This window comes from Rhincodon typus, chromosome 6 (assembly GCF_021869965.1).
Source record: "Rhincodon typus isolate 14 chromosome 6, sRhiTyp1.1, whole genome shotgun sequence".
NCBI classification, from domain to species: Eukaryota; Metazoa; Chordata; class Chondrichthyes; order Orectolobiformes; family Rhincodontidae; genus Rhincodon; species Rhincodon typus.
This window is the reverse complement of record NC_063337.1, coordinates 17673402-17688212: the sequence shown is the minus strand read 5'-3', so window position 1 is coordinate 17688212 and position 14811 is coordinate 17673402. Positions and strand designations below refer to the sequence as shown.

Sequence of the window (14811 nt, the reverse complement as noted above, 5' to 3'; positions counted from 1 at the left end):
TCAACGTTTCAGGCCGAAACCCTTCTTCAGGGCTGTGGGGGGTGGGGGTGTGGGGGGGGTGGGGGCAGAAGGAGCCCAGGAAAAAATGGGGGGTGGGGGGCTGGGGGAAGGCAGGTGAGACGGAGGTAGGTGGATGCGGGTAGGGGATATCCTGCGCTTCTGCCCTCAAACCCTCTCCCCCCAACAACAATAAGGATAGAGTCCCCTTAGTCCTCACATACCACCCCACCAACCTCTGAAGATAACACATCATCCTCCGACATTTCTGCCACCTACAATCAGATCCCACCACCTAAAAGATATTTCCCTCCCCACCCTTGTCTGCTCTCCACAGGGATTGCTCACTCCACGACTCCCTCGTCAGTTCCACACTCCCCACCAACTCCTCCACCACACCTGGTACCTTTCCCTGCAACCGCAGGAGGTGCTACACCTGCCCCTGCACCTCCCCTCTCACCTCCATCCAAGGCCCCAAACAATCCTTCCACATCTGGCAGAGATTCACCTGCATTTCATCTAACCTCATCTACTGTATCCATTGCTCCTGATGTGGTCCCCTCTATATCGGGGAGACCAAACACAGACTCAGGGACTGGTTTGCAGAGCATCTACGCTCTGCATGCACCAATCTGCCAGACTTTACGGGTGCCATCCGCTATCTCCCCCTCCCCCCCCCCCTGGTGACATGTCCATCCTTGGCCTCCTCCACTGTCAGAGTGAGGCCAAATGTAAACTGGAGGAACAACAACTCATATTTCCCCTTGGAAGCTTATAGCCCAGTGGCCTGAATATGATCTTCACCAGCTTCAAAATCTCTCCACCTCCAACCTGTCAATCTTTTGACTCACCTATCCGCTCCACCCTTCCCACTGACCAACCACAATAACACCCTACCTACGCCACCAGCTTCAAAGTCTCTCTATCCCCAACCTGTTCATCTTCCCACTCACCTATCATAAAATCCCTACAGTGTGGAAACAGGCCCTTCAGCCCAACAAGTCCACACTGACCCTCAGAGCATCCCACCCAGACCCATCCCCCTATAACCCACCTAATCTACACATCGCTGAACACTATGGGTAATTCAGCATGGCCAATCCACCTAGCCTGCACATCTTTGGGCTGTGGGAGGAAACCCATGCAGACATGGGGAGAACATGCAAACTCCACACAGACAGACAGACAGTCGCCCGAGCCTGGAATCAAACCCGGGTTCCTGGTCGCCCACTGAGCCACCGTGCCGCCCATCCACTTCACCTTTCCCAATGACCAAACACAATAACCCCCTACCTGCATCCACCTATCTCCAATTCACCTACCCTCCCCCCAGCCCCATCCTCCTGCCCCTATTTATTTCTGGGCTACCCCCCAGCCTTCCACCCCCAACTCTAGTCCTGATGAAGGGTTTCGGCTCGGAACATTGACTTTCCGGCTCTTCGGATGCTGTCTGACCTGCTGTGCTTTTCCAGCTCCACATTTATTGACTCTGAATTCTAGCCGGGGTTGGGTGGGTGCGACAGCAGGAAAGGAACAAAAGCTTTCCTTCTGAAATCAGCAGGAATCCTCCTAGCTCTTGACCAAACGAAGCTCGGTGAGTCACCTGGTAGAAAGGAATTTGAGTTTATCTTGAAATAAAGGAGTCTTGCGCTGATTATGAAAGGCACAAGAATGTCACACTTAAAAGGTCACACTAACTTATAGTGCTTGAGAAACAAGGTGTTGATTGGCTAGCAGGCTGACTTTGATTGGTCAAGGTGTTGCTAAGCAGGAAGAGTTTAGTCAAAGAGAGGGTGCAATTGTTTGATTAAGTAAGATTCAGGAAGGCTAGTAGAGAACATTAAAAACACCATGAAATATTAAAAACATCAGCATGGACCAGTTGAGCAGAATGGGCTTCAATGTAAAAACTCAAAAAAAGTGTTGTGCAATTCCGGATTCAACAGGCATGACCAATGCCAATATCCCAGGCAGCGGTGAGGGATGGTAGAAGAAAACAACTGCTTAATTTCTGAAGAAAATAATTTCCCAAGCCCATTTCTGAAGAAGGGTCCTGACCCGAAATGTCAGCTTTCCTGCTCCTCTGATGCTGCCTGGCCTGCTGTGTTCCTCCAGCTCCACACTGTGTTATCTCTGACTCCAGCATTGGCAGTTCTTACTATCTCTGCTTAATTTAACTCCTAGATTCCGCACGACATGGAAAATGTATGTAACTACACTTTTAAAAAAAAGGTAATTTATTGTGCACTGTGCTTCAAGATCTTCTGGCAAGGAAGTCTCGTCATCACTTCCAATCAAAGAAATAATCTATGTCAATGGTTTTCTCTTACGTCCAGTTAAGACTGTGTTGACAGCCAAGTGAGCCACTAATATGAGCCTTCTGGCCTCCAGCACTAGTAGAGAGTAAACGCACAGCTGGCTGCCAAATCCCAGACACAGGCACAAATTAATTAAGGAACACATTTTCACTCTCTCATGTCCTGTAAACAAAGATTCGACAGCGGGAAAACTGACCTCATTAAAACTGTTGAGACAAAGTCCAAGCCATAAGGCAGATAGCTGGTCCCTTTTTTTGGCAAACGGCAGAATTCCTGGTGTGGAAAGGGGCCATTTGGCCCATCACTTCTGCACCACCCTCTGAAGAGCATCCCACCCAGACCCACCACCAACACCTTCCCCAACCCTATCTCTGTAACCCTGTACTTCCCATGGCCAATCCACCTAACCTGCACAACTTTGGACTGTGGGAGGAAACCGGAGCATGCGGAGGAAACCCACACACAGTGAGAACATGCAAACTTCACACAGACAGTCGCCCAAGGGTGGAATCCAACTGTGGTCCCTGGGGCTGTGAGGCAGCAGTTGACCCACTCCTAATATTGCGGGATTCTCTCTCCATGTAACTCCAGATCCACAGCAATAGTTGATTCTCAACTGCCTTCTGCAGTGGTCTAGCCAGCCACTTAATTTAAACACAATTAGGAACCGGCAACAAATATTGGGCTCGCCCGTGATGTCTACATATCCTTTAATTTCCTCTACAAACTGTCAATCAAATTGTGGAAAAACAACCCTCCTACTGTGATGGGAGGTTTTCAAAATGCACCATCTCTGTTTAAGAAAGGAGGGAGACAGAAATCAGGAAGTCACAGGCCAACTAGCCTAACATCTGTCATTAGGACAATGCTCCTATTTCTTATGTTAAAATAGCCAAACTTTAATAATGATGTCATGATAGCAATCAGGGTTAGGTCAGCTACTGAAATTGACTGAAAAGGCTCTCATTGATTTTCATTTCTCAAAAGGACTGCCATTTAAATACCACTTATCTCCATATCACCTCCCATCTCCCCAGCCCCAACCCTTCCCTCTATTTATTTCTAGGTTCCCCTCCCCCTCCCCAGTCCTGAAGAAGGGTTTCGGCCCAAAACGTTGACTTTCCTGCTCCTCGGATGTTGTCTGACCTGCTGTGCTTTTCCAGCTTCGCATTTATTGACTTAAAAGTTTGACGGTTATACAGACCTTATCCGCCCTTCGGGTGCATTTACAACCTCTCTGTAGATTTATAACTCCCACACTGAAGGATAAGGCTCCAACAAAAACAGGATCAAATAGAACGGCTATGCTTGGGCGTTCATCTGTTGGAGCCACATCTCACTCCCCGCTCCCCAGTCTCTCCCTGCTTCATCCTCCACTCTCCAACAAATGCAGCCAAAATGGGATCTCTCAGAAATGGGGCAAGGACTCCAGATCCCTGCCCCAGCCACCACTTCTAAAAGGTGACTAGAATTTCTGTCACAACCCAACCCACAAAGTCTAAATCTCCCTTTCGGCTTCATTTATAAGCTAGCTCATTTTCACAAGATGCACACACAACGCCTACTTCTCCTTCCTGTGTGAGGTATTTTACATTTGCCCGCACAATTTTACCACCGTTCTTGAAAGTTCTATACAATCCATTCTGTAATTACTAAGAGGCCTCTTTCGATTGAACTGCTTCTTTCAGAATCACATTCAAGTTACATCCAGACAAATCCTCCTTCATTTTGTCACTAACCAAGTTGATCAACCAAGCTGGCTGACAGTATCTTGCTGGTGGTTCAGACAGAAACTCAACCAAGCTATACTGAGAAATCCCCCAATGTAATACAGCAAGATCCAAAAAGAAACATTCTTTAGAGCAGTAGCGTATCGGGGGGTGGGGGGGATACAGACAGACACACAAAAAGGATCTAAACAACAACAGCTTATATTTGTAATCACACCTTTAAAGTAATGAAACGGCCCAAGGTATTTCACAGGATCATTACGAGACTCACCTCCTGACTCCCCAAAGCCTGTCCACCATCTACAAGGCACATGTCAGGAGTGTGATGGAATACTCCCCACTTGCCTGGATGAGTGCAGCCCCAACAACACTCAAGAAGCTTGACACTATCCAGGAAAAAGCAGCCCGCTTTATTGGCACTACACCCACAAGCATCCATTCCCTCCACCACCGACGCTCAGTAGCAGCAGTACTATCTACAGGATGCACTGCAGAAATTCACCAAAGAGCCTCATACAGCACCTTCCAACCCCAAGATGACTTCCATCTAGAAGGACAAGGGCAGCAGATACGTAGGAACACCATTACCTCCAAGTTCCCCTCCAAGCCACTAACCAATCCGACTTGGAAATTTATCGCTGTTCCTTCACCGTCGCGGGATCAAAATCCCAGAATTCCCTCCCTAATGGCATTGTGAGCTGCAGCAGTTCAAGAAGACAGCTCAGCACCATTTTCTCAAGGGCAACTAGGGATGGGCAAGAAATGCTGGCCAGCCAGCAACACCCACGTCCCACAAATGAATTTTAAACAAGTCTACATGATGCACTTTTAGATCAGGTGACAATAGCTCAGCCAAGCAGGCAGGTTTTTTACAAACTGTCTTCAGAAGGAGGAAGTTGAGGTGGGTGGGATGGCCAGGTGCAAGGAGGGCATTCTAAATCTTGGGCCGAAGGCAAATGAAAGCACAGCCATCCATGGCAGAATGATTGAAAAAAAAGCACTGGGGGTGACCTGTGGCCAGAATGATCGAGCACAAATATCTTGGATTATAAATGTGGAGAAGATTAGATATGTAGGGAGGGGCAAGGCCATTTCCTTAGTCACTGACTAGGCCACGTCTGCTCCTAATTTGTATTTTCTATTGTTGTGAGTGTGTTGGGAGTTTTGCCTCCAGCAGGGTGTTTTACCTGAGGAAGTAACGCTTATGTTACCTCCCATACCATAAGGAAATGGGCATGGATACTGTCGTGTTGAAGGATCCAACAGACATTAAGTAAAACTAATCATTATGTACAAACATTACATTACTCGGGCACACAAGTGTCCAGGCTAATATTAACTCACTACGTTACAGCTGAGGAACGGCACAGTGTCATGCTACAAGGGATCCAAGGTAAGGAGCATGAGACCTTTATATCAGGTGACATGCTATGACATAAATAGTAATGTAACGAGCATACTGGCATACCGACCATGAGAGTTAACACAATGAGAACAGCCGAATGGTTTTAAGGAGACTTTGAAGGCCTCATTGAAAAGGGGGAAAATTGGCATTAGTACTTGTGAGATTTTTGCCATAAACCATTCCACGTGACGGCGCTGCGTCCATCAAGTCAGTAAACTGCCAAAAGATGACCACAGGTGGCACGGTGGCTCAGTGGTTAGCACTGCTGCCTCACAGTGTCAGGGACCCGGGTTCAATTCCACCCACGGGCGACTGTCTGTGTGGAGTTTGCACATTCTCCCGTGTCTGCGTGGGCTTCCTCCAGGTGCTCTGGTTTCCAAAGATGTGCTGGTTAGATTGGCCATACTAAATTGCCCTTAGTGTTCAGGGATGTGTAGCTGAGGTGGGTTATAAGGGGATGGGTCTGGGTGGGATTTTCCAAGAGTTGGTGTGGACTTGTTGGGCGGAAGGGCCTGTTTCCAGACTGTAGGGAATCTATGACCATGTAAGTTCTGCTGTGGAGACTAGGCGAAATTATAAAGGAACAGAGAGAGCTGAACTTAGAATGAGAACCCACTTCCCACCACCCCCAACCTTGTTCTCTCTGCTCAAAGACTTATGGTTCCAAGACTTCTATGCTGAGTCAACATGAGGATACTCGGAACTATGATGCCTGGGTGAGGACCTCTCCACGTATGGCCAAACCCTAGAGGGAGAATGGTGGAAAAGGGCAAGATCACTGCCATGATCTTCAAATCTAAGTGACCAGACAACTTCATTACAGCGCCACAAGACCACTGGGGTCGCTGCAAGGCTGTTTCTGCTCCACAGTTGTAGAAGTTAAACAGTTAAAGCAAGATCAACTGATGGCAGGTGCACAGGAAGCTTGAGGGAACAGTTTCCTTCACAGCGGCTGCAAGTTAAATACAACACAATATTTAAATTCCCAATAATCCCTCCTTTCTGAAGCCTGAAACTGAAAACTGATGTTCAGATCTTTCGGCAGACATCAATAGATCATAAGTATTAATTTATTGCACACTCTGCAGGCAGATCATACCATACAAAGTGCATCAGGGTAGCAGAATACAGCGTTACAACCGCAGAGAAGGTGCAAGGAGAGAGAGAGATCAACATTAACATTGCAGAGGTCCATTCAAAACACTGATAACAGCAGGGAAGAAACTGTTCTTGAAACTATTCATACATGTCTTCAAACTTTTATATGTTCTGCCCAGCAGTAGAGGGTGGAAGAAAGTATAACCAGGGTGTAAAGGGGCCTTTGATGATGTTAGCTGCTTTCCCAAGGCAACAGGAAGTATAGGTGGAGTCACTGGATAAAAGGCTGGTTTGCATGATGGACTCGGCTGTGTTCACAACTCTCTGTAGTTTCTTACAGTCTAGGGAAGAGCAGTTGCCATACCACGCTGCGATGCATACTTTCTATGGAGCATCTATAAAAATTGGTAAGAGTCCGGGTGGACATGCTGAACTTCCATAGCCTCTTAAGGACATAGGGAAGTTGTTGCGCTTTCTTGACTGTCGTACTGACGTGGGTGGACCAGGACAGATTGTTGGTGAGCGTCACTCCCAGGAACCTGATGGTCTCGACCATCTCCACCTCAGCACCATTGATGCAGACAGGGGCGTGTCCTCCACTCTACTTCCTGAAGACAATCATCAGCTCCTTCATTTTGCTGATGTTGATGGAGAGCTTGTTGTCTTTGCACCATGCTGCTAAGCACTCAATCTCTTTCCTGTATTCTGTCTCATCGTTGTTTGAGATCCGACTTACAACAGCGGTGTCGTGAGCAAATTTGTGAATGGAGTTGGGGCGGAAATTGGCCGCACAGTCATTGGTGTGTAGTGGGGGCTGAGCACGCAGCCTTGCAGGGCACTGGTGATGAGAATTATGGTGGAGGAGGTGTTGTCGCTTATTCTTACTGATTGCAGTCTATGGGTCAGGAAGTCGAGGATCTAGTTACAGAGTAGAGAGTAGAGTCCTAAGTCTCGGAGTTTAGAGATGAGTTTGATTGGGATTATGGTACTGAAGGTGGAGCTGTAGTCAATAAGTAGGAGCCTGATGTAGGTATCCTTGTTATCCAAATGAATGCAGGGCCAGGGAGATGGCAACTGCTGTGGACCCATTGCACTGGTAGGTGAATTACAAACGATCAAGGCAATTGGGTAAGCTGGAGTAGGTGTGGGAAACCTCTCGAAACACTCCATAATTATGGAGGTCAGAGCTACAGGGCGACAGTCACTGAGGTACATTGCATGAGTTTTCTTTGGCAGCAGGATGATGGCGGTGTTGTTGAAGCATATAGGGACTTCAGATCATAGTAAGGAGAGGTTAAATATGTCAGTGAATACTCCCAACAGCTGGTCTGCACAGGTTCTGAGTGCACGGTCGGGGACTCCATCAGGGACGGTTGCTTTCTGTGTGTTCGCTCTGAAGAAGGCAGGTCTAACGTCTTGTAGGGGTAGTTGTCTGCTTCGACAAAAACCAAGAAGATTGATAGCAGGGTGGAAACAATTCATTTTACTGGCTCAAAGTAACTGTCAAGTTGTAGTATCATATGATTGTCCATTCAATCTCAAAACAGGATGGGACTGTTTTCAATTTTTAACTAAACTACTTTCTGAATAGTGGCTTAAGATTATGAATCACAGAACAATTCCTACACTATTTGTTGATTCACTTAAAATATAGCAGATTGACTTTAATTCCATTCTTGTGACTCACTCCTATTTCTGGGAAAAGATAGCTTTTTTTTGTTGCCAGAATGCAGACCAAAGACTAAGGTTAACTTACTAATTTCCTGTTTGTAAAGCAATTGTTATTTGAAAAGTAGCTATTTGTAAAGAAAGGACTTGAGGCCCCACCGTAAAAGGAATGATTAAAAAAAGCTTTCAAAATGTAAAACAGATAAATCGTAGGTTCAGTTGGGAAGAGCAGCTTGGACTAGTTTAAATTTAACTGAGAATAGCAATCATTCTTATCCTCAATCAGTCACAGTTTACTAATGTGTAAGGGTGTTGTGGCAAGCAAACCATCTGCATGAGGTACAGCAAAAAAATAAACATTCAAGTTTCACCCTTTTACACTAGCAACAAGACTGAGAAACCATCTGTCCAGCCTCTATTCAACACACTTAACAGACTTAAACAACTAGGCAAATAATCATTTCAGAGCAGTCACCGAGTAGCAACAGTGCTCAAACACAAACTCAGGAACGTTCCCAGAAATGCACACATCAATACGCTGTTTAGTGCCACTGTCAATTAAAACTGGAACGATTAAAATTTACAATACAATTAATGCAACCCCAGAGAATGGAAGAGCAAGATAGCTTCAGTTCAACCAAAAATATCTGATCCAAGTTAGCTTCAGTGCATTCCTGCAACAAGACAGACTTTTTTGAAGTTCAACTGGGTCCAGGAAAGGTGGATCGCCAACAGTGCAATAGATCCAAAAAGTGTGCATCCCACCAACAATATCAAATGCAAGCTAGCAATGCATGGAAGCGTTCTGATCTGCAAATATTCCAGAGCACCTGTACGTCAACTGAAAGAAGCATAAGATGTGCATTGCTATCTAAAGCAAGAGAACTGACACTCAAAAGCATTAAAACAAAGAACTGCTAAATTTTCTCCAAGGAGGTCTTCTGGAGTACCTGGATAAACTATCTTGTACAAAAGGGTATTTTCGAATATTTTTTAATCGACTTGTTCAGAGAAGTTATAACAGATCTCTGGAACAGGTGGGATTTGAACCCAGGTCTCCTGCTTATTTTTTGATGTTAAGCGAAAGTCCCCGCTCCTTCCTGATATTAAAGTTAAATGTTTAAAGAAAGGGGTGGTTGAAATACTTAGCAGGTCTGGCAGCAATTGTGGAGACAAAGACAAGAGTTAATGTTTCACATCTGTAATGTTCCATCTGGTGTTCCGACGTAAGGTCACAAACCTGAAATATTAACTCTGTTTCTCTCTCACCACAGATGCTGCCAGACCTGCTGAGAATTTTACAGCATTCTTGTGTTACTGTTTCAGAATTCCAGCATCCGCTGTTTTATTTTTTATTAAGAGTTTATATGATTGGCGAAGTGAAGCTTTGTGTATTAAACACAGTGCATGTGGACACAGCTTAGTTGCTGCACCTTGGAGCCAGTCAGACTGAGTCGAGTCTGTAATGATCAGCCAAGTTTTAGGTTGGTAACTGTAATAAATTACAAACTAAAAAGGATACTTTTACTAAATTATACACTGGTGATTGTTAATTTTACAATTTTGCACAGACAACATATACTTTTTTCTGCTTTGTCAATTCACAATTAAACTCATTATAAGGCTTTTATTTAAAAGAAAAATGATTTTCAAGATTGCTCTGCCCCCTATTTCACAAACAGAGGTTTCTAGGCAGCCATCCACAGTTCTGCAGCAAAACTATAAAATCACATCCTAGAATACACTTTTCCACAAGTTGATCTGACTTTCCCAAAGTTCATCTGAAGTAAAGATCTGCATTCTTGCATTGAGAAAATATGACAATAGAAGTCTGGCCAATTACTGCTCATCACAGAACCCAAAGTATGTATCTGATCTGTTTTCAAAGCACAATGTATCGCAAGGTGATCCTTAAGGTAAACCTTGGGTGGTGATTTATACAAAAACAGCAACCTTTAAAACACGCTGGCATTAAATCAAACCATTAAGAATGATTAAAGTCTGTTTAGTCCCTCATAATATATTGCAGCTGCATACAAAAAGCAACCAGCACTTGCAATTTGTGAAAGTTATTCATGTTCCAATACACAAATAACCCCAAAGACAACACAAAATAGGGAGGATGCCCATTGCCTGTTACTTATCCAGACTCTAGGCTCAGATTGCTGGCAAATCTGTTTATGAAATTTTAGAAGCTACATTTTAAACACTAGAGCGGAGTTTCCCAAAACAGGGATCGGGATCTCGAGTGGGGTTACGAGCTCCGAGGCAGTAATGGTCACCCCCAATTATCCTCACCCTGCTCTCATGGGTCTTCTCCTTACAACCCTACCAGCCACACATTGAGGGATCCTAACAATCTTCAAGCTTTGAATGGGTAAAAGATTTGTGAAACACTGTGCTAGACATACGTAGTTTGCTAAGGATATTCCAATGCAACATCTCAAACCCTATGAGCACTTAAATACCTATTGAAAACTTTACCTGATGCACAACTTGCAAGCTAGTACAAATGTAAACAGTATCGAACCTCAGAATGGAGAAATGTACGAGGTACATTGGAGGTCTTGTGAAGCAATTGGTCATGTATCCACCTCTGAGACAGAAGCCCTTGGTTCAAGTCCAATCTCAGACCTGACAGTCAAGATAGGGGCATTCTTAACCCAACGAAAACAATTCGAGCATCAACCTGCAAGTCCTTCCAACACAGGCCAATGGCAGGTGGCAACAGCGTGAGAGATTTCTAATCAAAATATGCAAGCGGCTCACTTTCCATAGCTCCAGACTACAATCTACATGCTAACGCGCATGTTTCCACAAGAACTCAGTCCTCCTGAGTGACCTACAACACACTTCCACTGATTCAGGGTGACTGAGAACTCAAGAGAGAGAAACAGACCATATGTTACAAGAGATGGATTACTCAAAGAATTGATGTTAATAACTTTTTAATTTTTTAATTTTGGGATATCTGACTTTTACAGTGTATCAATTTTGAAATTACTGTGATTTTTAAATTTGAAGTATTAATATTGCAATTACCTGCACTCTTTAAAAATATAGCAATATAGCAAATATTTGTGTCTTCTAAAAATATTAATAGTTACACATACCTGTACAAAAATGAATATTGCAAATATTTGAATTGTGTAAAATTACTAGTGTTGTAAATACCTCCACTTAACTATCAATATTGCTAATATCTGCATGCTGTAAAGGTATTCATATTAAACATATCTGGACTAAAGCATAAAAATAGCAAATATTTGTATTGTCTAAAAGTACTGATGTGGCAAATACCTGCAGTCAAGTATCCATATTGCAAATATTTGCATGGTGTGAAAATATCAATTATTACACATCCCTGCACTAAAGTACCAATATTGCAAACATTTGTATTGTGTAGAAGTATCAATAATTACACATCCCTGCAATAAAGTACCAATATTGCAAATATCTACGTGGTGTAAAATATTAACGTTGCAAATACCTGCAGTAAACGAGGCAGTCCATGTGGTTGATCTCCTGGTCAGACCTGTACCTCCTGTAATCCTCCCACAGATCCTTCAACGCAGTGACAGCCAAGATGAAGACCACAGGGGCCAGAGCCAGCTCGGGCTGGAAGGCACCGACGATGGGCACGAAGTTCAGGAGGGCGATGAAAACGAAGTAAACATTGGCGAAGCGGTGGAACTGCTCAAAGAGGTTCTTGGGCAGGAAGGAGAGCAGCGTGTACTTGGTGGTCTTGAGGCGGTTGCTGGCGTGCAGCCTCCGGGGCTGGTCGCTGCCTTTCGGGCCGAGGGGCAGCAGGTTGGAGCGGACAGTGCGACTCTTACCCTCCCTCCTGGAGCCGGAGCTCCGGGGCTGCTTGCATCCTTTAGCCGGGGCTATGTCCTGGGCCATGCTGAGCTGCACCCATACACCTGGAGCCCCACCTCAGCCACCCCACCAGCACCATATATATCATGCACTAAAAGACAGCAAGACATCAAAGTCCAAATCTTTGCTACTGTCCTAGAGAGACAGGCTGAACATTTCCAACAGGCTCCTGGACACATCCAGTGCTCCTCCTCCCTTTCATAATCACTCACTCTCCCTTCAAACTGGTGGTGCTGGCAGATTGCTGCAATGTTAAGTCTTTCTCTTCCTTCACTTCCATGTGAATTTCATACAAACTGCAGAGCAACAAATGCAACACACACACACGTCCACAGCAGCAGCAAGGTCCCTCCTCTTGCGTGTGTGTGTGTATCTCTCTCTGCTGCCGCTGGTGAGAAACTTCGACATATCCAGTGTGTACAGTAAAGTAAGTTTCTCTGCTCCAGCGGCCGAGGAATCAATTTCTCTCCCTTTTCTCTTTCCCTTTTCAGAAGCTCTTGTTCCTTGACACCCCACCCACTGCTTGCATGGGCTCCCGTTTGCACAGACCGGCCCAGACGCCAGCTCAGCTGCTCTTCATCCACCCACTTCTATTTCCTCTCTCCCACCCCCCCGGTACTGGCAAAGACTTTCCAACTTTAACCCTCCCTGCCCACTCATTTGCAAAAGCCCTTCGACCTGAGTGAGTTAGAAAAAAAAACTTGAGAGATTGTTCCTCCTCTGTAGCCATGGTAGCGTCAGAGACAGATAAAACAAACACACAGACCGGATTTCACAGGAAATCTCAAAAGGTTGTGATTTCTGTTTCGTTTTCTTATCGCTTCAGTTCAGAAAGTTAGTTTTGAAAGTGCACTAAGTTCTTCACAGCAACGTGGTCAAATCAGAGCTAATCCATCTGTTAGCTTTTTCTGGAGGTCTTGTGAAAGCTAGTGACTTAAATAGATTATAGATAGGTGTGTGGGTGATAGGGAAACAACAGTTTTAAAACCAGTAATAATTGGGAATTGGGCTAATGCACTGATTTTACTGTTTCTTTTTCTTTAGGTATTCTTCCTTCAAGGGTATTGTGCTCACAGCTTTTCCCTCTCTGCACAGTTTGGAAGGGTTGCTGACTGGGCAGGAATTAAAAATAACTCTTAACCTGGACCCAATCTGAGGAACATCGAGGTGAATTGAAGATTCCTCACAGAATTACTGAATTCAGTGCAAAATGAGGCCATTCACTCCATCGTATCTGCTCTGGCTCCCTCAGCATTTTGACATAGAACCAACCTCCTGCCTTGTCCCTGTAATCCTGTACAGTGATTCTTTAGATAGAAACATCAATTGCCTTATTCAATGCTTCAACTGACCCTCCCTCCACCACACCTCCAGGCAGTGCACTCTATTCCCTAATTAGTTGCTATATGATTAAAAAGCTTTTCCTCACCGTCGCAGTTGCATCAGTTTCAAAACATTCTAAATCAATGCGCCTGGTTTCAATCCTTTTAAGAGCTGGTTTCTCCCAACTATTCTATCCTCTCATGACTTCAAAGAATGTTGTCAAATAGTGTAGCTCAGTGGTTAGTACTGCTGCTTCACAGTAGCAGGGACATAGATTTGATTCCACACTCAGGTGACCGTATGGAGTTTGCACATTCTCCCCGTATCTACATCGGTATCCTCCAGGTGCTCCAGTTTGCTCCCACAGTCCAAAAATGTGCAGGCTAGGTGGATTTTCCATGGGAAATGTTGAGTTATAGGATAGGGTAGAGGGTGGATCTGGGTGGAATGCTGTTCGGGGGGTCACTGTGGACTCAATGGGTCAAATGGCCTGCTTCCACACTGTAGGATTTCTATGATTCTATTGAAATCTCATCTCCAAGGAAAAGAGTCCTAAGTGTCTCACAGCTGTAAACATTCTTGTAAATCTCTTCCTCACGTCTCCCCAACCCATTCACATCCATCATTAAGTGTGGCACCCAGAGCTTTACACAATATTCTAGCTGAGATCAAGATAGTGTCTTATATAGGTGCACCATCTCCTCTTTGCTCCTGTACTAGGTATGCTATAACTTTCCAGACAAGTTGATTAAAAATTATCTTAGAATACGCCATGCTTTATTAACAGCTTTCTGCACCTGTCCTTCCACCTTTAATGACTTATGCATAAATAATCCCAGATCTCTCTGTTCCTGCCCATCTTTTGGAATAGTATCCTTTGCTTTGTACAGTCTCTCCACATGTCACTGGAAGATGAATCCAGAACCTCAGGTGGGGAGATGGACTCAAATCCCACCATGGCAGATGATGAAATTTGAACTCAATTAAAAATTTGGAAGAAAGAGCTGGCATAATGACAATCATGTAATCACCATTGATTTTCATAAAAAAAAACCCATTAGTTTCATTTATCTCCTTGACAGAAGGAAATTTTCCATCCTTATCTGGTCCAGCCTATATGTGACTCCAGACCCACAGCAATGTGATTGACTCTTAACTGCCCTCTGGACAATTAGAGATAGGCAATAAGTGTTGACCCACAACCTATGAACAATTTGTTTTTTAAAAGATGTATCACCTAATATGCCTCGACATTGAACACCATCTGCCACCTATTGGCCCACTCCACCAAATGGCCTTTTGAGGTTTTACACAGTCCAATGCTCCTAAGAGTTGTGTCATCCACAAACTTTGAAATTGCAGGAAAGGTACGAGTTCTAATACCAACCTTTGA

At 44.6% G+C, this 14811-nt stretch overlaps 1 protein-coding gene and 1 long non-coding RNA gene across 3 annotated transcripts in view; one reads left to right on the top strand and one right to left on the bottom strand.

Annotated features, from left to right (window-relative positions):
• The window catches only part of atp10a (ATPase phospholipid transporting 10A), a 209487-nt gene extending 196768 nt beyond the window's left edge, over positions 1-12719 (bottom strand). Inside the window, exon 1 of the mRNA XM_048597761.1 lies at positions 11707-12719. Within this exon, the coding sequence (XP_048453718.1) occupies positions 11707-12119 (413 nt within the window). The 5' untranslated portion in view covers positions 12120-12719. The remainder of the gene's footprint in view (positions 1-11706) is intronic.
• On the top strand, positions 6845-13746 carry LOC125483286. Of its 2 annotated transcripts, none has more exons than XR_007262247.1 (3): positions 6845-6955; positions 11778-11885; positions 13140-13746. It is a non-coding gene; the product is annotated as an uncharacterized LOC125483286 (long non-coding RNA). The 2 variants fall into 2 exon arrangements; XR_007262246.1 differs by lacking the exon at positions 6845-6955 and adding an exon at positions 9633-9700.
• Positions 13747-14811: the final 1065 nt, after the last annotated feature.